This window comes from Schistocerca gregaria, chromosome 1 (genome assembly GCF_023897955.1).
Source record: "Schistocerca gregaria isolate iqSchGreg1 chromosome 1, iqSchGreg1.2, whole genome shotgun sequence".
Taxonomy (NCBI): Eukaryota; Metazoa; Arthropoda; class Insecta; order Orthoptera; family Acrididae; genus Schistocerca; species Schistocerca gregaria.
The window spans coordinates 261,485,297-261,509,553 of record NC_064920.1 but is presented as its reverse complement, the minus strand read 5'-3'; the positions used below and the strand labels follow the sequence as shown (position 1 = coordinate 261,509,553).

The following is a 24,257-nucleotide window of genomic DNA, read 5'->3' as shown; positions in this document are numbered from 1 at the left end:
AAAATATTTTGTTGAGCCCAACCTACAAAGGTAGGAATGATCATCAAAATAATATAAATCAGAGCTCGAACAGAAAGGTTTAGGTGTTCGTTTTTCCCGCGCGCTGTTCGGGAGTGGAATGGTAGGGAGATGATTGTGGTTCGATGAACCCTCTGCCAAGCACTTAAATTTGAATTACAGAGTAATCATGTAGCTGTAGATGTAGGTCGCCTGCTTAGCTAGGTGGTAACGTGCTCGCCTCACATGCAAGTGGGCCCGGGTTCGATTTCCGGCCGGGTTAGAGATTTTTCTCCTCACGGGGACTGAGTATTGTGTTCTTCTCATCATTATTTCATCATCATCAGCGGCGCGCAAGTTGCCCAGTGAGGCGTCGCCTGAAATAAGACTTGTCCTTGGCAGCCGAATTTCTTCGGAGGGGGTTCAAATGGCTCTGAGCACTATGGGACTTAACATCTGAGGTCATCAGTCTGCCAAAGATGCCAAATGGTTATTTTATTTTTGTGGGTACATAGTTTTGGTAATATTTAGACTTTTACAGAGTTGGAGACAGGCGAAAATATGGTTGGGAGGTTACTCTTTGAACGTGAAACCATCTTCTTGCACCATTTTAACACAATGCTGATCCTTGACTATCAAACGAAGAAGCGGAACTTGGTGCCATTTTTATGTGTTTTTTTAATATTATGCTCTGACTTGTTGATTCATTGAAAATAGAGTATGGCATAGAGCAAGTGAACTAGTTCCCCCTACTGGCTGTTTCATTTTCAGTACTTCGCTGTGACTGGAAAGAGGGGGAATGAGGCTTTTAAATTTTCCAGCGTTGGCTGTTTCTTTTGTAATAATGCACTGTGATTGGGTGGCGGTAGGAGAGGTGAGGTTTAATTTCTGACAAAGAGAACTGGGTTATTTCCATCATCTTGGATGTTTTTGCTTGGTTATTTCGTTTCAGTATTGGATTGTGAGTGGTTGGGGATAGGGAGCGGAGAGTAAAGGGCGACAAGGTTTTTATTTTCCCATTAACACAGCTTAAATTTTTTGATTGGCCTTTCTTTCTTATACTGTTCTGTGCTTCATTGCCGGTAGAGCGAGGGGAGAAGAGAGGAAGCAGAGGGGTTTTTCATTTCCAATTACTGTATGATTGGTTTTATTGATTGGTGGGTTTTATTTAGTGTCAAGATCAGCGACAGATATCATTGACCCTGGTCCTGGATGTAGGCAACATCAATTCAGTCTAAGTGTGCCTGATATATACCTTTACTATTGTTGTGTAGTCACTTCGGGTACTTCAATGAAGAAATACACTATGTTTACAAATAACGAATAATTAATTCAGATAGTATAATACGCTGAAACTTCCTGACAGATTAAAACTGTGTGCCGGATCGATATTCGCATTCGGGAGCTTTGCCTTTCGCGGGCTAGTGCTCCACTAACTGAGATATCCATTCACGACTCACGCCCCCTCCTCACAGCTTTACGTCTCCCAGTATCTCGTCTCCTACCTACTGGCCGAAGTAGAGCTTTGAGGACGTGGCGCGAGTCGTGCTTGGGTAGCTCAGATGGAGGTGCCACGGTAACTTAGCGTGTTCGGTCAAAGGGTTAGCTGCCCTCTGTAATAAAGCAACTGAGTGAATGGGTCAACGAGATGACTTAACGCGTGTCACTGGCCATCCACCCCGAACCAATACAACGATCCATAACGAAAAAACGAGATCAGTTTGCCTGCGATAGGCAAAGGTCTCGAGTTCGAATCTCGGTCCGGCCACAGTTCTAATCTGCCAGGAAATTTCGTACCAGCGCACACCCCGCTGCAGAGTGAAAATCTCATTCGATAATGCGCTGCTCGCTTCCACACTGAATTCTGATGCATTTTATAGACACAACTTTTTCCGTTGTATTCTCATTGACAGATACGTAACTAATTTAAGGATAGCCTTGTTCCTGAAGCTGTGTTTGTTCATATGTACACGGTCAATAAGAACAGCGTGGAGACATGTTTGAAGTAACGCTCGCGGATTCAAACGTTTTTCCATCCGACCAAGCGTAAGATATCGGTCATCCTTTTTCATTATTATCAGGTTGTTTAATTTTGAAGTTAAATTTATTTCAGAATATGGAGTTGTCTGTAGAAAAATGGAAGTGGCCATCATCGTGTTGTTATGGAAGTGGTGAAAACTATTACATTGCCCTTCTGCTGTTTAAGTCTCCATTCAAACTGATTAAAAATCTGTGTCTTTACTTCGCGATATTGATGATGTGTCTCTTTGTTTACACTTCATTTCTGAAACAAGTTGTGTTATTTTTTAGAGTACCTACTGTGTACTTACGCCCTCGTGACCTCATTTGCTGCCGGCTATGAGCTTTGCTCTACACTCGTTTCTTCTAAGAAATAATAACAGAGAACTAATAAGAATACAAAACTCGAACGAAAGTTGTCATTATTACAAAAAACATGCGGAGGGAGCAACGACAGTACAAAAACTTTCAGTGATCTAAGGTAATCTCAGTTTCCTTTTCCCTCTATATTTGGAAACCACATGGATCCGGAGGTGTCTTCCATTTCTCCACCTCCCTGTGAAATTCGACCTCGGATGAAAAGACAAAGACAGGCAGTTGAAGTGACCGGTGCCTGTCACGAAACTAAGTGAAGGTGACGGTTGCTAGGCCCGTTTTCCTTCATTCCCATATTGGTATCTAGCCGTTCCCTTCCCACACGGCACTTCACGTCCACCTTTTGTTCAGCTTGCTCTCTATCCGCTGTTGTGAGAATAGTGAAGCCATTTTGGTTAGGAAGCCAAATTTATCCCCATTTCGCAATGCTTCGCACTGAAGCTACTGCCTCTCGTTTATAATAAAGGATTCGTAAAGTGCACATTCCATTATGACAGATGTAGCAATGGCTCCAAAATCGCAGCTGAGTTACTCTTTTTCTCTGAAATCTATACAAATGTTCCGAGCATTGACTGCATCCTGTCAGTGCACAGGACTAGCTGTCGGATCAGCGTGAACCATACGGAGTCGCTCCCTTGGGAAGAAGCAATACCTCCACTTTCCAGTAAAGATCCACTACTGATCTGCCAGTCTCTTTATGTGTTTCACTTAAACCGTGCATTTAAGGTAAAAAAATCAGTTAATCTTTTAGTGACCACAGAAGTCACACAAAAATCATCTTGAAAAACGAAGAGACATGAAATGACTTTTCTGGTTTTTGTATGTTGGATGATTTTCCATCTTGTTTTATGTGGTAACCGTGAAAGTCAAATCGTTTCTGAGAAAATTTTCAGCGGAAGAGAAATAACATATCAAAAAGTATAAAATATTCTCTCGTCACGAGGCTCTTAACAAGAAGCACATCACAAACACAAACTGCAATTTGCAATCTTTAAGCACTTCAACAGCCACGGGATATCTTAATATGGATGGCCGTACAATGGTTGTAACCGCCGTCCTCCTAGTTACGACCCACTGACTTGCGGTTGCGTCAACTCACACAGTGCTCGTACATTCCTCTGCTGGGAGAGCGCGTCTCCATGTTGTTACAGGAATAACAGGAGATTAGAATGGTTGACATACAATTATACAGCACTAATCAGTGTTTGTTTCCTCTGGACCTTAGCTCCATAGGGTTTAAAACACAGGCTTGCGGAGAAATGCTTCTGTTTTCTTTGCAATTGTGATGGTTGAATAACTGAAGTAAAAATTCCCAAACGGTACAGCAGAAAGTATTCAGTCTCACTTAATACGTCCGAGAGGCCAGTCATGCCAAAACTCATAGGACCGTCACAGAAAAGTATGGTAAAGGTGTAGCTAATAAGACCGCCATCAAGCGACTGTTAGCTAAATTCAAGAAGAAAGTAAATGCGGCAGGTGCACCAAAAAGGTGTAGACCGAATGGGTTAACACCAGAAAGGAAGAAAGAAGTGGAAGCTGCGTGTTTATCGAGTCCCATGAAGTCTGCGTGTTTTCTATCCAGCCAGCCTCGCCTCTCTGTTGACAATTGACACATGGCAATGCGCAAGCCCCTGAAGAAGCACGCTGCTAATGGGTTGTCACCAAAATACGATGGAAAATGTGTAGTTTCTCGTCATTGGTTGATTTCATCAATTGCACCTTGTGATTAGGAAGTAGCTGATTCGTTGTCATCTGCCGATGCATTGTTTCACCTTCATGGATATGTCATTCTATAAAATTAATGCATTTGGGCTACTGAAAATCCACAGAACTGAATAGGCTCGCTGTGTAAGCACAAAAAGTAGTTGTTTAGTGTGCAGTGTCACGTAGCTGAATCTTCACCACATTCTTTCATGAAGCAGTGGTCAGTTGCTCACGGTCTTATGACTAGCGCTACTGCCTCTCGATCACGGGGCATCGGATTCGATTCCCGGCCCGGTCGACAATTTTCTCTGCTACGGTGTGTGTGTGTGTGTGTGTGTGTGTGTGTGTGTGTGTGTGTGTGTGTGTGTGTGTGTGTGTGTCTGTGTGTGTGAGTGTGTGTGTGTGATGTTCCCATCATCGAAGCCCAAGTCGCCGAAAATTACTGAAAATAAACTGAAAAGCACCAAGTGGCCGGACATCCAATATGGAATTTCTCTGCAAAGAAAGCCATAAACACAATTAATTTCGTGTCGTAGTTAACAGTGTGCGCTACACACAGATCGTGCTATAGTTCGTCAATGCTATTCATGAATACGAACCACAGTACATGGATTCAACAGGGCAATCCTACGGCTCATATTGCCAAAACGCAATGGGTCTCTTGGATGAGCGATCCCAGTGATTTCGATGAGGTTGTCACATCCTCCGTCTCCTGATTTATCCCCATCCGTCTTTACTTCGCAGGTATACCTTAATGATGCTGCTTGTAAGACTGACCGTCATTCGATTCCTTAGACACAGCTTGAAACATTGCTGCTGCAATTCATCAAACGTTACAACATTTGCTTAAGAATATGCAAAATCACATTATGTGAATCACGTTATGGAAGTCGCTTTTCAAGAACATCTGTAACTTAGTCATTTTCCAATAAGACCAAGTTACTTTTTGAATAACCTGTGTATGCCGTGGTTATGGTGGACGCTGCACTCATCATCTTCTATTCCCAACACCGTGGCAGAAATTGATACCACCACTTAATCCATTGCCTCCAGTTACGTCTACCATTGTTTTTTTGAGTCAGTCTTCTGAGGAGCACTTGCAACTTACGTCCTCAATTATTTGCTGACTGTATTCCTCTACAGTTTTTGACCTCCACCGCTCCCTCTAGTACCAACTGATGTCTTAACAGATGTTTTATCATGCTGTCCCTTCTCCTCGTCAGTATTTTTCACACATTCCTTTCCCCTCCGATTCTGCGCAGAACCTTTCCATTCCTTACCCTATCAACCCACCTAATATTCAGCATTCGTGTGTTGCATCACATCTCATGTGCTTCGATTTTCTTCTGTACCGGTTTTCCCTCAGTCCACGTTTCACTACCATACAATGCTGTGCTCTAAACGTATATTCTCAGAAATTTCATTCTCAAGATGAGGCCTGTGTTTGATACTATTAGACTTGTCTTGGCCCGGAATCTCTTTCTTGCCTGCTTTTTATATCGTCCTTGCTCCGTCCGTTATAGGTTATTTTGCTGCCTAGGTAGCAGAAATCCCTAAGTTTACCTACTTCGTGACCAACAATCCCGATGTTAAGTTCCTCTCTGGTCTCATTTCCACAACTTCTCATTACCTTTGTCTTTCTTCGATTTACTCTCAATCCATACTCTGTACTCATTAGACTTTTCATTGTGTTAAGCAGATCATGTGATTCTTCTTCACTTTCCCTCAGGATAGCAGTGTCATCAGCTAATCATATCATTAATGTCCTTTCACCTTGAACTTTAATTCCACTTCTCAATCTCTCTTTTATTTCCATCATCGCTTCCTCGATGTACAGATTGAACAGTAGGGCCGAAAGACTACATCTTTGTCTTACACCCTTTTTCATAAGAGCACTTCGTTCTTGGTCCTTCACTCTTATTATTCCCTCTAGGCTGTTGTACATATTGTATGTGACATTGTAAGTAGGATGTTTAGTTTTTTTTATTGGTAACGCCGCCGCCACGTAGCGCTCTGTATGAAAAACCACTGGCTGTGCTGTGCGCAGTCTGTGGCTAGTCTGCATTGTTGTCTGCCATTGTAGTGTTGGGCAGCGGCAGCTGGATGCTAACAGCGCGTAGCGTTGCGCAGTTGGAGGTGAGCCGCCAGCAGTGGTGGACGTGGGGAGAGAGATGGCGGAGTTTTGAAATTTGTAAGAATTGGTGTCATGAACTGATATATATATTGTGACTATAAAGGTAAATACATTGTTTGTTCTCTATTAAAATCTTTCATTTGCTAACTGTGCCTATCATTAGTTAGTGACTTCCGTAGTTTGAAGCTTTTAGTTAGCTGGCAGTAGTGGCGCTCGCTGTATTGCAGTAGTTCGAGTAACGAAGATTTTTGTGAGGTAAGTGATTTGTGAAACGTATAGGTTATTGTTAGTCAGGGCCATTCTTTTGTAGGGATTTTTGAAAGTCAGATTGCGCTAAAAACTATTGTGTGTCAGTGTAAGCACAGTCTTGTATAATTTTTCTAAGGGGATGTTTCAACATGTCTGTCCCTATAGCTTAGCCCTACCTTTTTCAGAATTTCGAACCTCTTGCACCATTTTACTTTGTCAAAGGTTTTTTCCAAGTCGACAAATCCTATGAACTTGTCTTGATATTTCTTTCGTCTTGCTTCCATTGTTAACCGCAACATCAGAATTGCCTCTCTCGTGCCTTTACCTTTCCTAAAGCCAAATTCACTGTCCTCTAGCGCATTCTCTATTTTCTTTTCCATTCTTCTGTATGTTATTCTTGTAAGCAACTTGGATGCATGAGCTGTTAAGTTAATTGTGCGGTAATTCTCGCACTTGTCAGCTCTTGCCGTCTTCGGAAATGTTTGGGTGATGCTTTTTCGAAAGTCAGATGGTATGTCGCCAGACTCATACATTCTACATATCAGTAGTCACTTTGTTGCCATTTCCCCCAATGATTTTCGAAATTATGATGGAATGTTATCTATCCCTTCTGCCTTATTTGATATTAAGTCCTCCAACGCTCTTTTAAATTCTGATTCTAATACTGGATCCCCTTTCTCATCTAAATCGACTCCTGTTTCTTCTTCTATCACATCAGACAAATCTTCCCCATCCTAGAGGCTTTCAGTGTATTATCTCCATCTATCCGCTCTCTCCTCTGCATTTAACTCTGAAATGTTGTCACCCTTGTTTTTAATGTCTCCATAGGTTGTTTTGACTTTCCTGTACGCTGAGTCTGTCCTTCCGACAATCATTTCTTTTTCGATGTCTTCACATTTTTCCTGCAGCCATTTCGTCTTAGCTTCCCAGTTTTTCCTGTTTACTTCATTCCTCAGCGACTTGTATTTCTCTACTCCTGAGTCTCCCGGAACATTTTTGTACTTCCTCCTTTCATCGATCACTTGAAGTATTTCTTCTGTTATCCATGGTTTCTTCGCAGTTACCTTCTTTGTACCTATGTTTTCGTTCCCAAATTCTGTGATGGCCTTTTTAGAGATGTCCAACCCTCGTAAACTGTACTGCCTACTGAGCTATTCCGTATTGCTGTATCTATATGGTTCAAATGGCTCTGAGCACTATGGGACTAACCGTCTGAGGTCATCTGCCACTAGATTTAGAACTACCTAAACCTAACTAACCTAAGGACATCACACACATCCAATCCGTAGGCAGGGTTGGAACCTGCGACCGTAGTAGTAACGCGGTTCCCGACTCAAGCGCCTAGAACCGCTCTGACACAGTGGCCGCCGTTGTATCTATAGCCTTAGAGAACCGTATCTCGTCATTCCTTAGTACTTCCGTATTCCACTTCTTTCCGTATTGATTCTTCCTGACTAATGTCTTAAACTTCAGCCTACTCTTCATCACTACTAAATTGTGATCTGAGTCTATGTCTGTACCTGGGTATGCCTTGCAATCCTGTATCTGATTTCAGAATCTCTGTCGGACCATGATGTATTGTAACTGAAATCTTCCCGTATCACCCGGCCTTTTCCAAGTATACCTGCTCCTCTTTTGCTTCTTGAGCAGAGTATTTGCTATTACTAACTGAAATTTTTTGCAGAATCCAGTTAGACTTTCCCCTCTCTCATTCCTTATCCAAAGCCCATATTCTCCTATAACCTTTTCTTCTACTCCTTCCTCTACAATTGGCCAGAAGTTATCGGCCGCCAGTGCTGATAATTAATGAATATTTAAGAGGTGGCGGGTGGACCGAGGACATTTTGATTACCTAAGCACAGTCTTCAAACTTTCTATCACTACACAATCGAAAAAAGAAAATATAAAATTATGTTTGAAAAGAAGCATGGCCTGCGGCACCCTCATTTGCTGCCCGTTTTCCAGAAAATGGTTCCCGCTGGTCTCAACAGAGACTCTGAGTTCGACAGTGTTTAAGTGGCTTTTTCTTTGATGCAACACTACAGCAGTAGGCAGTGCACTTGCCTTCGAAAGGCAAAGGTACTGAGTTCGAGTCTCGGTCCGGCGCACAGTTTTAGTCTGTCAGGAAGTTTCAAATGTGCAGCTGTAGAAATGTATACCTTCGTCATCTGGAAGTAGGTGCGGAACGAGTTGGTGTAATCGTAAGGTTCTGAACTCGCATTCGCGAATGTGGGAGTTCTAATCCCTTGTCGGCCATCCAGATTCCGGTTTTTCGTGATTTCCCTAAGCTGCTCCCTGCATACTTCAGAAAGGCCGATATCCTTCCCAGTTCCGAGCTTGTGTTTCATCTCTAAAGACACTGCCATCGACGGGACAGTAATCGCACTCTTCTTTCCCTGGAAGCCAGTGGTCTAGCATCGCCACTCTCCTTTAACATCTGGCATCAGAACTGAGACGTTATAGATCCGTCAAATCCAGTTTTTTTTAATCATCGTTGAAATTCTCTTCATTGTGTTCAGTCATACCTCTTCGATATCTGCAGTCTTTTTTACTAGACGGTTAAAACGGTGCAAGGTACCAGTTGCAGGTTGTCTATTTAACGGCTTCTGGGGGCATCAAAAATATGATTTTCAATATTTCATATAAATATTTATTGACAGAATTTAAAAATAAAAATGCTGTAATAATCCACTCATTAAGAGGTATAATCTTACTGTAAATGTTTACAACTACAAGCCAAATATATTTATTAAGAACTGGGTACATATATCGAGACGGCGTAATTCACTGCTCGCAATTTATCTAAATTATGTACACCCAGTACTTGAGAATAAGAGCACTCAGTGATTTCCAACGAACTTTACACATATTTAGAAATCATTTCCAAACTTTTTTCTCTCTGAAACCTATATCCGCCCCCTCCCCCCAAACATTTACACATAAAATAATACAATTTCGCTGTTCTTGCATTAAAGTTTCAGCATCATGTACGATGTTTTGTGTATCGAAAAGTCAGCAACCAATTGCATAAAAAAGGTTTATTTCCTTAAACGATTTCACACAATTAGTGCCCTTCTTCAGAGGGCTGTACCGAAAGATATACTACGAATAATAGATGTTGAATAAGAATATTAAAATTAAGGAAAAAAGTATTAAAAAATTGTAGATAACTGTCATATTAATTGCGAGTGTCAATAATAAGATGTAAACGTCATATTGGTATGATTCTAGAAAAATACAAGCGCAATAGGTATTCCAATATGGATCCATTAATACAAAAAGCGCTCCTTTGAGGCTGATCTCAGAGTAGGGGTGAAAGGAGGATAAAATAATAAAACAAAATTTTACACTACTGCAGTAGTCAAAATGTATGTGCTCATAAACAGTGTAATGAATAACACGTAAAAACCTAATGTTAAAAAAGTAAGTTGATAACAACGAAAAGTGGTGTTATGGGTATGGAAATTCGTGAACTAATATCCAAATGCCTGTAGTGAGATCAGTAGCATGCCAGCAAGAATCCTGTCTGCAAAAAAAAAAAAGTGGTAAGCGCATCATAGGGTACGACCCTGTAACTGGAGTATGTGGGAGACAATTCTAGGAAAAGAAGGGTGAGCACAAAATCTGTTATACTGAAACAACTATTACTGGCATGTATGCAGATCGCAAATACGTTTCGTGAAAAAATGTTCCTAGCGGTATTTATACCAACAGTATGGTACTGACGTTTTAGAGTGCATCGCTAATTTGGTGTAGAGGTGTCAATAGCGTGATAGGAGGAAATACGGCCCCGCAAACAGTGCGCGGGATGCACCAACGTGCTAGAAGTAATAACTGCAGTAATGGGAGAAACAATGCCCAGTAAGCAGCTAACACAAAGAGACAAAAATAACTACAGCAGAAAGGAAATGTGGGCATCATTGTATACTTTTGTTACAGTGAAATTACTAGTTCAGAAATATATGCAAAGCCCTAAATACGCTTCATGAAGTAAATACAACTAGCGACATTCACATAAGTTGTATGAAATACGTATAATAGATTAGACCACCTGATGATGAATGGCTAAAGATGCTTATTAATAGTAAACACTGCGTGAAACTATAAAGTAGAGCTCCAGTAACTTTAAGAATAGAATGTCTATAGGTCATTGTTTACACTGCTGGCATTTAAAATTGCTACACCACGAAGATGACGTGCTACAGACACGAAATTTAACCGACAGGAAGAAAATGCTGTGATATGCAAATGATTAGCTTTTCAGAGCATTCACACAAGGTTGACGCCGGTGGTGACACTTACAACGTGCTGACATGAGGAAAGTTTCTAACCGATTTCTCATACACAAACAGCAGTTGACCGGCGTTGCCTGGTGAAACGTTGTTGTGATGCCTCGTGTTAGGAGGAGAAATGCGTACCATCACGTTTCCGACTTTGATAAAGGTCGGATTGTAGCCTATCGCGATTGCGGTTTATCGTATCGCGACATTGCTGCTCGCGTTGGTCGAGATCCTATGACTGTAAGCAGAATATGGAATCGGTTGGTTGAGGAGGGTAATACGGAACGCCGTGCTGGATCACAACGGCCTCGTATCAATAGCAGTCGAGATGACAGGCGTCTTATCCACATGGATGTAACGGATCGTGCAGACACGTCTCGATCCCTGAGTGAACAGATGGGGACTTTTGCAAGACAACAACCATTTGCACGAACAGTTCGACGAAGTTTGTAGCAGCATGGACTATCAGTTCGGAGACCATGGCTGCGGTTACCCTTGACGCTGCATCACAGACAGGAGCGCCTGCGATGGTGTACTCAACGAAGAACCTGGGTGTACGAATGGCAAAACGTCGTTTTTTCGGACGAATCCAGGTTCCGTTTACAGCGTCATAATGGTCACATCAGTGTTTGGCCACATCGCGGTGAACGCACATTTGAAGCGTGTATTCGTCATCACCATACTGGTGTATCACCCGGCGTGATGGTATGGGGTGCCATTGGTTACACGTCTCGGTCACCTCTTGTTCGCATTGACGGCACTTTGAACAGTGGACGTTACATTTCAGATGTGTTACGACCCGTGGCTCTACCCTTCATTCGGTCCCTGAGAAACTCTACATTTCAGCAGGATAATGCACGACCGCATATTGCAGGTCCTGTATGGGCCCTTCTGAATACAGGAAATGTTCGACTGCTGCCCTGGCCAGCACATTCTCCAGATCTCTCACCAATTGAAAACGACTGGTCAATGGTGGCCGTGCAACTGGCTCGTCACAATACCCCAGTCACTACTCTTGATGAACTGTGGTATCGTGTTGAAGCTGCATGGGCAGCTGTACCTGTACACGCCATCTAAGCTCTGTTTGACTCAATGCCCAGGCGTATCAAGGCCGTTATTGCGGCCAGAAGTGCTTGTTCTGGGTACTGATTTCTCACGATCTATGCACACACATTGCGTGAAAATGTAATCAAATACAGTTCTAGTATAATATATTTGTCCAATGAATATCCTTTTATCATCTGCATTTTATCTTAGTGTAGCAATTTTAATGGGCAGTAGTGTACATATACCTAACCACCTGTAGCAAAAATACAGTAGTAGATGGTTTAGTATCCGCAATAATTAGCGGTTAACTACATAGTAATGTAACTGGCTAAACACTTAGAACCGGTAATACTGCCCTACTTGAAACAGTAGATGTCTAATAACCTGTCTCTACAGATGATCAACTAAAGAAAGTTATAAAAGTACCACTTTGTAACAAATGTACCAACAGTAACAGGCTGTCTAATTGTAGCTGTGAGCAGCTGTTTAAATGTCACTGTCTGTAGGTAACTAACAGCAACTAAATGAAACAATGTATGGCCAAGCTCCCATGTGTCATATAGCACTAAAATTTTACAGGCCATACATAGCAAATCAGTCACGATCTCGGTGCAACCCATGCATCTTTCTTGAGCATGTTGAAAATCGATTTTTGTATAAATTTCGACACCAATTCAGTCTTGTGGTTGCTCTAGCACCTGAATGTTACCCAACCCCTTCATCACTGTTAGGTGGAGTTTCCCTATCTTCACATGCTAGAGCAGCTGCGAACCTGATTTGGTGTCACAGTTTCAGGTAGGTACATTTTAATAGTGCACAACAAAAGTGGAAAAGTGTTTCAGAGGTTGTTGTCGAACTGGGTCGTCTTACAGGGATACTTTGTCATTTTATTCACTCACGTTCTAATGCCGATCCCTCCCGTGATCACATCACAAGAGGACGCAAAAAATGAGTGATGAAAAGGTATTAAACCATCTCCCTGTTTCAGATCTCGATCGAATAGTTTGAATGGATTTGAATAGCTCCTAGTTCTTCCACCATGTATGGCACAGGAAAAATTCCTCAGACGCTAAACTCGAAACGGATGACATGGATGACATTACGTTAGATGGTTTTAACCCACGATGTCCTTGGGTTGAAACGCCCATGGAGTGGCAGCAATGGCCAAATTTGTCAAAGACGACTTTTCGTTGCCCATCGCAGCTGTGAACTGTCGTTCTCGACCGTAAAATGTGAGGGAGTCAACGACCTATGGAACCGTGTGGTTTCATTGACGCCCTTTATGTCAGTCCCTGTGGTCTTTTCAAATCGATTCTCAGCGCCGATGAGTCTGAAATGTTTTCTTCGACTGTTAATAAGAAAACAGCGTGGTGTCGTGGTTTGAACCTCCGTCGCAGAGGCGTCAAAAGAAAGGGTGAAGTATGGATAAGAGTAGGTGTGACGACCTTCCCATACTAAGACACGTCCGTGGTTGCGTTGAGAGGAGCTGTGGTCAATTTTGGTGCCAATGTGACATCGTTAACCTACCTCACAGCTCACATGAACGTCTGAACTGTGGCCTTTTTTTCGCCTTTGTCGTCACCTTGCTGTTTGAAACGTCGCCGAGCCGGAGGGTGCGGTCGCAGGGAGTGACGCTTTCACACTTTCACAGAGGAATTCTGCAGTCTCCTTTGAGCCAAATTTCGAACTTAAGCTGTGCAATGGGAGACAAGTACGAGCTTTCAAAAAACGATTCTTTTATTTAGTTGTGCATTGTGGTTGTTATGGGCTCGCACAGAAATAAATAGAATCTAAGCGGTTTGTGATATATTGTTACACAGGAGCACAGACTGTTGAGATGAAAATCAGCTGGGTCTCCGTAGAAAGGTCGAGGAAAGTAATATGCGAAAAAATCTAAGTTGAAGAATTAGAGTACGTTGGAATATTTACTAAGACGCGAATAAGTTCCTTCGTACTAAAGGAAAACAGATATTCTAATACACATAAGAAATAATTAGGAGGTTAAGTGTGAACACTACTCTGAGACGAAGAGATTGATGAAAGAGCAGGAATCCTGGTGAACTACATTAAATGAGTCGTCAGACTGGCTACACGCTCTGCAACTACACCCTCTGCACCCAAAAGAAAGAGCTCCCCGTTTACGTTCTGTATGCATACATGATTCGTACTCCGAGCACAATGACCCACGTAAGTATCATGTTTTTGTGCCAAGTCTTTATCGGTGTTTATATTTTATATCCCACTGGTACATTTAAAGTAAGTCGTTGCTAGTGATTCAGTTGCAGCGGGTATTGTTGAAGCATTCTGCTCACAAATAAACCTTAGATTTTGTTGAAGCCGTTTCCCACAACATTCTTTCTGGCATTTGCAAAAAAATAATATTCAGTAACCTCCGCCCCTCACCCCCATGTCAGCTGAAAGAACCTTAGAGACCTTTTGGTAGACTAAAACTTTGACGAGAACCTTGTACTGTGATCAGATAGTTAATTCTGTAGAACGATACCTGCAAAATGGAACTTTATATATTTGCTAATGTGCAGTTTCAATCACTCTGAAATTTTGTGAGTTATCTTTGTCACTTCAGCAGTACATTAATACTCAGATATGAGAGATTGTTTCTCGCTCTTATGGAGCACCCTAACTTCCCCCACAAATGTGTTTGTTATTCAACATAGGTGGAGAGAAAATTATTTGAGCAGAACTCGAATGAAACACCGTAACGTGTCTCAACATTGATCTAATAAATATATGTACTCTATAAAGCCACATTACCACTATGACTAACAATTTTAATTTAAATAGTGTTAAGTGTAATACAAGAGATGTATTTCGGATAATTATTTCTTTTACATAACGGACCTGAAGATATTGGTATGAGAGTCGGCTTTGGCGAGTCATGTACTAATCGGGAAGTAGTGGGCGCATAAAGAGTATGGTAGATTTGTTGGATTCCTTTACCCATCGCAGCTATAGAGGTCAGTAGCTTTTTTCCCCAATATTTGTGATTTCTGTAATGTATGGAATAGTGGAGACTCCAACAGTAAGGTTTCAGCAGCCATCAATCGTCAACTATGTAAACCACAAAAGTTTAATGAATGATGCAACAATGGTGGAAAAGTTTCGAAAATGCCAAAAATGATTCACCTCTCACTTAGTGGTGACTGCATACGTTTGAGAGGAAACCGAAAACTACGAAAGAATGGTAGAAGATTAGGAATTAGAGGCTCGTTGACGGCGAGGTCATTAGAGATGAAACACAAACATTAATGTCGTAAGGATGAGAAAGAATATCTCATTTGTGCTTGTCAGAAGGTTTTTAGGAAAATCAGGGAAAAATTAGCATGGCGACTCAAACACGATACTCACGAACATCGTAGAAAATTTGGATGGAAACAATTTCAGCACATGCTAATAGATCGTAATTTGGCGTCATGTGATTTTTCAACTGTATTCTCTTATTGAAAGTTGCTGTGGTAAATGTAAATCATGAATTCAGTAAGTACGCTGTCATTACACGCAACACCTTCCTGTAGTGAAATGATCACATAACAACGCCGGCCGCGGTGGTCTCGCGGTTCTAGGCGTGCAGTCCGGAACCGTGGGACTGCTACGGTCGCAGGTTCGAATCCTGCCTCGGGCATGGATGTGTGTGATGTCCTTAGGATAGTTAGGTTTAAGTAGTTCTAAGTTCTAGGGGACTAATGACCACAGCAGTTGAGTCCCATAGTACTCAGAGCCATTTGAACATAACAACGGATTTAACAAGAAAAATATTGTGATGCAACATGAATTGCCCATGTGAAAAAAGATCACCGGGCGTATTATCTATGGAGTTTAGGCTGAATTTTGCTATTTCGTTTCTTCGACGTATTGACTGAGCCTTTCCGAGTAAATAATGCTCCTCACGTGTTCCATGGACACGAAGCCTCAGCGCATTATGTACCGTTACAGACAAATATTTTTAAGGTGAAACATTTCGATAAAGTGGTCTCAGGTTAGCCTAGTACGATGTTCGGTTTAGCATTGTATTCTACCAAAGTACATAAATGTGAAGAATAGCCATTCTGCCTTATTCTACTGACCAGCGCTTTTACATGGTGGTAGAACTGCTTCACCTTCCTGCACATGAGATTGGAAAGTCTGGCAAGAAGACCGTGAAACAATGGCTATCGATCTTTCATTGTTGTTGTTATCGACTGTATTAGACTCTGATCCAGACTAACTTATGCAGCCGCAGTACTAATACAGGCCGGTCCATATCACATCCACGATGATTTTCGTAGAATGGCTTGGTGTTTTAGTCCAATTAGCACTACTTGCCTCTTATCATGTACCAGACAGTGGGTTAGATACTGCCATACAGCAGGGCTGCCCAGTTACTGTTGGTTTACTGGATACTCCTGGTGTTTTGCTGTCCGTGTTAACATATACCGTTAAACTAAATATCGCATTTGACTAATTAGGGAGCGTTCTATCGCGTGGACACATTAACTTTCACTTGATAACTGACGTTTTCTGCCGGCAGTTGACATGCTATGAAATACACGTTGATCAATATGTTTTGGTTGATTCTGTGAAGTGCGAAAACGAAAATGCGACTTTCTGCTGAAACGCTGGACGAGCCTGACTACTCTTAAAGGAGACACCTGATTTGTTGAACACATGGTTGAATATTATCTAAGAAAGTGAAACAATTATTCTGTGCTTCGTTTTTATATGACTAACCTTAGTGCATATCTCATAATCGTTTATTGGTCTGAAAGTAGAGTACGTTATGTGGCAGAAAAGCATGCAGCACTCAGTCGCTAATGCTTTCCCAGGTCTCTGCGTACTCACATGACGAAGCGGGAGATGAAGGCTTTCTCAGGCAACACAGCGTCAAAAAATATTTCCTGCGCTTGACGCGCAGGGTTGCCGACCTTGCTAGTTATCAGCGTCTTAGCATACCGGTTGCGGACCTCGGACAAAACATGCAGTCTGTGCACCTTTGGTTGTTCAAGTCCCTGGAAAAGAAAACTGAGTCAGTGAGAGTTAACTGTGACTAAGCGCAATCTGGCCCATTCCCACACCCTTCAGTGCACACACACACACACACACACACACACACACACACACACACACATTAATGAGCAACTGAATAATTGAAGAAACAGCTAAGCTCCCTATTTGAGAAAAGAAGTGAGGCACACTCAAGGGAAACTTCTCATTTTTAAAGGATATGTTACGTTATTTCAGTGATTATAATAACGAATCAATTTTACAAAGAACTTGGCAGTATTAGCCCAGTTACAATACTACGTAGCACCTCTCTCTGGCCTGGATGCATCCACTGATTTGGCAAGTATAGGTGTTGTAAGGGTGTCGTGCTATGGTGAGGTGACACACAGCTGTTGTAACTGGTTGTTGATGTTACGGCTAAAGGCAGTTGGATGGAGCTGACATAATAAATACCACACAAGTTCCATCGGGAACAGCTCTGGAGATCTTACTGAACACAGGAGTAACACACCATCACACGCATTCATAGACACACGTGCCATTTGTGGACGAGCATTGTCTTATTGAAAAATCGCAACACTGTACTGTCACATGAGACGTAACAAATGAGGGGGCGTAAAGTCTGTGACACACCATCGTGCCATCAAAGGTTCCTGAATCACTAACAGTTGCTATCTAAAATCATACTCGAGGCGCCAATGAATTTGTCTAGGAATGAGCCCTTTCCAGAGGTCGCAGTCATACATGCTAATGGTGATCATCTGGGGCATCCGGAGTAATGCCGAATGCGGTTCATCACTGAACGTAATGTGAAACCATTCATCAACAGTCTGTGCTTCCCGGTCACAGCATCACTCAAAACGCAGCTGTTTATTTTGTGGTGTCAACGGTAGCCTACACAAGCTACGGTAATTCCCTACTCTGGCTGCATCTAGTCTCAGACCAATAGCGAGGGATGATAAAAATGTGAATTGCTGTCACGCTTTTGTATAAATCAGCTGCACAACGATTGGAATTCACGATGTACAGTTTTATGGCGCTCTATAAAAGTTAGTTGATTTGAAGAAAAGCGTATGGTGCCTGAAGATGGCAAATGCAACTGCCTAAACTGGTTGCTTTCAGAATAAAATAAAATATCTTAAAGTGTACGGCTGTTGGTAGAGTTTATTGAATTGAAATATATAAAATGTTTTCGTCCGGCCATTACTTGTCCTCGGATGTGTAGGGATACGACGTTGAGAAAAAAGACTCCCCATAAGTTCCCATACAGTCCATCACTGAGCCACTGAGACACCTGAAACCCTCACAATTCTGGATGTTACACAACTCAAGCACTCAGCCAAACAGAGACCCCCCCCCCCCCCCCCCCCCCCCAATGAGGCCACTGTCAAACTCTGGCGCTGATAATTACGTCTCATACAAGGCGTCTCCTGCTCAGTGATCACTCAACTTTTCACACTGTTCACACAGTGTCGTGGCTGTTCTACCTGTTATAGAGAATTACAGTTCTAATAATGTACATGCCTGCCCATGTTGTGTACACATATAGGTTTATACTGACGTACTACCATCACTTCTGTATGCTTAATTTTTTTTTCCATCAGGCATTGTACTGTGATGAGATTGTCTGTCAGATCCATTTCATATAGCTTTCTATTATTGCTTGACTCTGTTGTTTTGATCTACCACTCGCAACCTTTTTGCGAAGGAAGGAAGTGAGTCATTTTATTCGCTTTATTATCATCTCGCGGGGACACGAGGGTCAACGGCTGCCGAATGAGCGTGAAGACCGTTACACATTGTGGTGTGAAATCGGTTGGGCGTTTCGCTGACATGGGCAGCTTGGAGATACAGGTTCTGTGACTTCTCTGGGAACAAAATTTGAAGGGAAGCAGTGAAGCTGTGGAACCCGCTCCCTCGTATTGTGTACCTGATATCGAGTAATTCGTCACCGACGCACTCAGAGATTTTAAACTTTATCATCATGGTGAGACTTTCCTAGTCGAGCCTTAAGACGATGTGGAAGAGTTCAGTTGGCCTAGTTAAATGATGGCCGTTATTTGAAAATTTTCTCAAAAGTTCCACTAGTGCTTTGTGTCTCTTGTAATCAAATGATTGTCCATGTGTCAATAAAAGGCTCTGCCGAGTGTTTCTATGTTTCAGATTTATTGGAACGTCTTTGTGATTCGCGCACAAACTTTTTATTGTACCAGCGCCTTGGCGGGGAGTGGAATGTCTTCCGAGATCTAGGCCTGGCAGTGTTTAAGAACCTGACCACTACCAGAGTTGGTCACATATCGCCTCGCAAAGTTTAGTATTTATCTTCCTTCCGTCAAGGCCGGTTAAGCCGGTAGTTACATATAGTGTATGTAAGCTGTTTGTATATGAACTTGTTTTCTTAAATATTAGGGACTGGCAACTGGCTAAACTTTAAACTGCATAGCATCTGCTGCGTTCCTTGTACAGCTTTTTCTAGTAATTTTTTTATCAACACGTCTGAGCACGTTAACATTTATTTTTTAAACATCAGTGTTTCTGTGTTAGTGTTTCAAGTGGTTCTATCATGTTATGTAATGGACTCTTAGCTTGGCACTAGTGTTCAAGTATTAAGTCACCCTTTACCTGTAATTGTACTCATTATATCTATTTTGAGATAAGTCCTATATGGGAGTTTGAAGTTCTCAAGTTAGTCAGTAACTGTTCTCTTAATTTGGAATTGTCTGTTCGGTTTCCATCTGTATTTGCAAAGTTTTATCTAGTGGCTCGTCCACAATTTGTATTTGTCAATTTTATTAAAAGGAGTAATGTCAATAAACTGTTTTAACTATAAATTGTGACTACCAGCCGTGATTCCATCCCGCTTTCTCTTTTATGGTATTTAAGATATGGTTTGTAAGTGTGGTACGATTAAGGAATCACGTATCAACCAGCATCTGTTGTCTGCTACTTTTTGTCTTGCCAACTGTTGTAGCTCAGTTGAAGAGGTAAAGACGTGTAGCCTCGACATTACGGAATATGTATTTCAGATTGACAGAGTTAGATTGACAAATCACTGCCTTAGGCACCTTTGGAGTGTACTCCTCACTACAGGATTAGAGAAAGCGGTTAGTGTGCGGTTTGTACTAGAGGCACTTTGCTGTAATAACTGTGTGATAATAGACGTGAAACTCGACAGTCTGCGCATGGAGGTATTTTATTTAGTGCGTAGTATTTAACCATTTTTATTTCAGCCTCTTGGATATTAAATGTGAATTGTGGGAGTAATTTCGTGAGTGGATTTATCATTTTCATGTTCTTGTTAGGGAATGCTTTGTGCCTGTGTTAGTTGGGTTCTATGAGAAGTTCAGCATAAAGAAGTCTAAAACCACTGATGTAATAATCAGTAACCAGTCATGCCACCCCATCACATACAGACACGTATTTTCAACTCTGCGCGGAATAGAGTTCTAAGATTGCCATTTGTCAAATAGTAAACAAAGAACTAATTATCCTAAAATACATTGAAACCAAAAATGTTTACAACCCTGAATTAGTACAGAAATTATATTTCAAAAAAAGTCAAAGCTAAAGAGAAGTTAGGCAGATAAGAAATCACTTGGGGAAAGATAAAAGATAGGCCAAATTTGAGATATACTAACACTCCAGACTGTGGAAAAGTATCTCATAAAATCAATTATTTATTTCAAAAAAAGCACTGTAATTTCATTTCAAACTGAAGATAATTTAGGGCAAAAATTACACTGCAATGTTCATAGTGAATCAATCTACAACCAGTCAGGTGTGTACAAAATTAACTGTCTGCTAAGTGAAAAAATGTATATTGGCCAGACTGGAAGGAAATTAAGAATTAGGTTTAATAAGTATTCGTATCCAAGTAGTACCTCTGCATTAAGTACACACGTAAGATCACACAATCATACATTAGATATAATTGCTGACCAGGTGGAAATATTGCATAGAGCTGAAAAAGGTGTGATGATCTTTCTAGTAAAAACAGAGATTTTTGAAACTAATATTATTCATTCACAAAAACTTCTCAATGAGCAGCTGCAACTCAACAACAAAAGTACAAAAGTTCCTTACATAATTTCATTGACGGTTTCTATTTCAGTGGACCTTCTTAAACTACAATTCTGCTCAGTTATGCCCGCCTTTGTTTATTTCATCTGTGCACTCGCTCCCCAACTCGCCTCCCCTTAACATTACCAACTTTCCGGTTTATTAGCATACAGGGCTCTTTTATATGTATATTTTACGTTGAGTTTTTATTTTACCATATCTCTTTATTAATTTTTGGCTGTATGATAAATGAAAAACCAACTACATTTTGTGATTATGTAGACATTCGATGTCATATTCTGCTAACTCATAAGTGGAATTTCACTTACGTCTTGTGATTTTGTAGACATCGGATGACATATTCTTCCAACTCATGTGTAACAAAAAAAATGGTTCAAATGGCTCTGAGCACTATGGTACTTAACATCTTAGGTCATCAGTCCCCTAGAACTTAGAACTACTTAAACGTAACTAACCTAAGGACATCACACACATCTATGCCCGAGGCAGGACCCCGCCGGGAATCGAACCCGGGAACCCGGGGGTGGGAAGCGAGAACGCATGTGTAACATTTTAGATGAATTTTAAACATATGTTTTGTCTGACTTTTGAATTTTTATCTGTCTGATAAATGGAATTTCAATTACATTTCGTTACTGTATAGAGATTAGATGGCGTATTCGTATAACAAATATGTAACAGGCTAGACACAAACAATGTTTCTTCAAAAAAAATGAGGTGATTTATATCTACATTTATACTTTCCTTTACTTGGTACTGAAATCTTGCTAGGATTTTCCATTTATATTTTTTGATTTGTCACATTGTTCACTTTGTAATAAATGTTGCGCAGCTCCATATGAAGATGGTTTAAGACCGAAACCGGTCATTATCACAGACACCACAATGTAATGCATTTTGTAAAATTCGTACATGTTTTTGACTAGTGTCTAAACAAGATGATTTGTATAAAATCGTTAATGTTAGCGCCCAGCTGTCTTTATGGCTGTTGTGTTTGAAGGGGATCACCACAAACATGAAGATGTCAAGCGACGAACAGGGATGTCTTGCAAAGTCGATAACGTTCATATCCAACTATTGTGTGGGCTGTATGTTGATTTACATATTGTAGCTTGGAATTTGCACCTATGTACAGCGTTCTACTCGTCAAATGATTGTTGACATGACTGAATTTCGCTAAGTATTATTGTTTTTCACTTGACGTCTTTATATAATAAGTCACTAAAACAAGGAAGTATGTTTCGTCTGAGCCGTACTGACAGGACGACTCAGGAAAGACATACTTTAACCTCTCGGTCGTTCTTCTACATCTACATCTACATTTATACTCCGCAAGCCACCCAACGGTGTGTGGCGGAGGGCACTTAACGTGCCACTGTCGTTACCTCTCTTTCCTGTTCCAGTCACGTATGGTTCGCGGGAAGAAATACTGTCTGGAAGCCTCCGTGCGCGCTCTAATCTCTCTAATTTTACATTCGTGATCTCCTCGGGAGGTATAAGTAGGGGGAAGCAATAGCGTTGGTTCAGTGAATGGTTGTATTGGTAGTGATTTCAGAGCATTTTATTATGAGTGCCCCATTGTTTGTATGTAACAAGGACTAAATGAGGAGGGTGATTCATTTTTTGTGTTCTGAAGGGGCTAAGGCTGCCCAGACTATCAACAGGAAATAGTGGTAGCTTGGTTATAGATGTTTTCTGAATGAAAAATTTACGGGTGAATAAAGCAATTTAAAAGTGAACATAAATACTGAGGTGAGAAGTCATGGAATATCTCCTAATATCGGGTCGGACCTCATTTTGCCCGTCGTAGTGCAGCAATTCGATGAAACAAGGACTGAACAAGTCGTTGCAGCCCCCTAAAGATGTATTGAACCCTGCTGCCTCTATAGCCGTCCATAATTGCGAAAGTGTAGCCATTGCAGGATTTTGTGCACGAACTGACTTCTTGATTACGTCTTACAAACGTTCGATAGGTGGCCAAATGATTCGCTGGAACTGTCGAGAATATTGTTCAAACGAACAACTGTGACCCGGTGACATGGCGATTACTAATGGCTGTAAATGGTTTCCAAGTAGTCGAGCATAACCATTTCCAGTAAATGATAGGCTCAGTAGGACCAGAGGAGCCAGTCCATTCCACGCAAATACAGCCCACACCATTATGGAACCACCATCAGCTTGACAACTTCAAGGAATCTGCGACAACTCGAACCCTAGCATCAGGTCTTATCAACTGAAATCGGTACTCATCTGACCAGGCTACCTTTTCCCAGTCGTCTACGGTTCAACCGGTTGGGACACGAGCCCAGTTGAAACGCAGCAGGCGTTGCCGTGCTATTAACAAACGGATTCGTCAGATCCGTAGCCCATTAACGCCAGATTTCGCCGCACTGTCCTAAGAGATACTTTCGTAGTACGTCCCACATTGATTCCTGCGGTTTTTTCACTCAGCGTTTCTTGTCTGTTATCACTGACAGCTCCACGCTAACGCTGTTGCTCCTAAGTGAAGGCCGGCGTCCACTGCGAATATTGATTTCCCTAATGATTTCCGAAATGGAATTTCCCATGTATCTAGCTGCAAATACCATTGCGCATTCAAAGTCTGTTAATTCCCGTCATGTGGCAATGATTACACAGCACATATTTTCCCACGAATCACCTGCCCTTTTATACATTATGTACGCGATATTATCGCCATCTGTATATGTGTATATCGCATGACATTTGTCACCTCAGTGCCTGTGTATGCGATGAAGGATGTTCGGTAGGGTAGAGCAGCAAAATCAAGACGTGAGGCGAATGATTCGTGATGTTTGTCGTGTCAGAACTGATGGCATTGCGCATAAGCTGAACACTATTCACGGTTCAGCATTTGCAGTTGCCCACAAATCTCTAAACTATAGGAAAGTGTGTGCTCGCTGGGTAGCACGTGAACTGACAGACCGTCATAAAGGGGAACGTTTGCAAATATTGAAACTACATTTAATTCGTGTTGAACAGAAAGGAGAAGACTTTCTCAGTCGTTCAGCAAACGTTGATTAGACGCCGTTCCATCAATCGGTGCACAGAATAGGCGGCTGAGTATCGTCTGCAAACATCCGTCCATCTTACCCAACAATAAAAAAGTTCAAATGGAAAGTCTCTGCGAGAGAGTGAATGACGACACCGTCTTGGGAAATGAAAGTTCCACTGTTGATTCGTTACACTCCCAGAGGAAAACAATGGGTAGTGTTAAGAACTTTGCGATACTGCGAGATATGGAACCTAAAACCAAAACGAAAATGAGAGAGCTACTTTCGAAAGGCTTCCCTCAAACCTCTGGGAAAACAATACTATCCATTAAAAAACTTTGTTTAGAGCTGCTGGAGTACCCA

General features: G+C 41.5%; 1 protein-coding gene across 1 annotated transcript in view; it reads right to left on the bottom strand.

The window, feature by feature from the left end:
- The window catches only part of LOC126339739 (inter-alpha-trypsin inhibitor heavy chain H6-like), a 160,154-nt gene that overhangs the window by 114,521 nt on the left and 21,376 nt on the right, over nucleotides 1–24,257 (bottom strand). Inside the window, exon 2 of the mRNA XM_050001658.1 lies at nucleotides 16,642–16,808. Coding sequence (XP_049857615.1) covers nucleotides 16,642–16,808 — 167 coding nt within the window. The remainder of the gene's footprint in view (nucleotides 1–16,641; nucleotides 16,809–24,257) is intronic.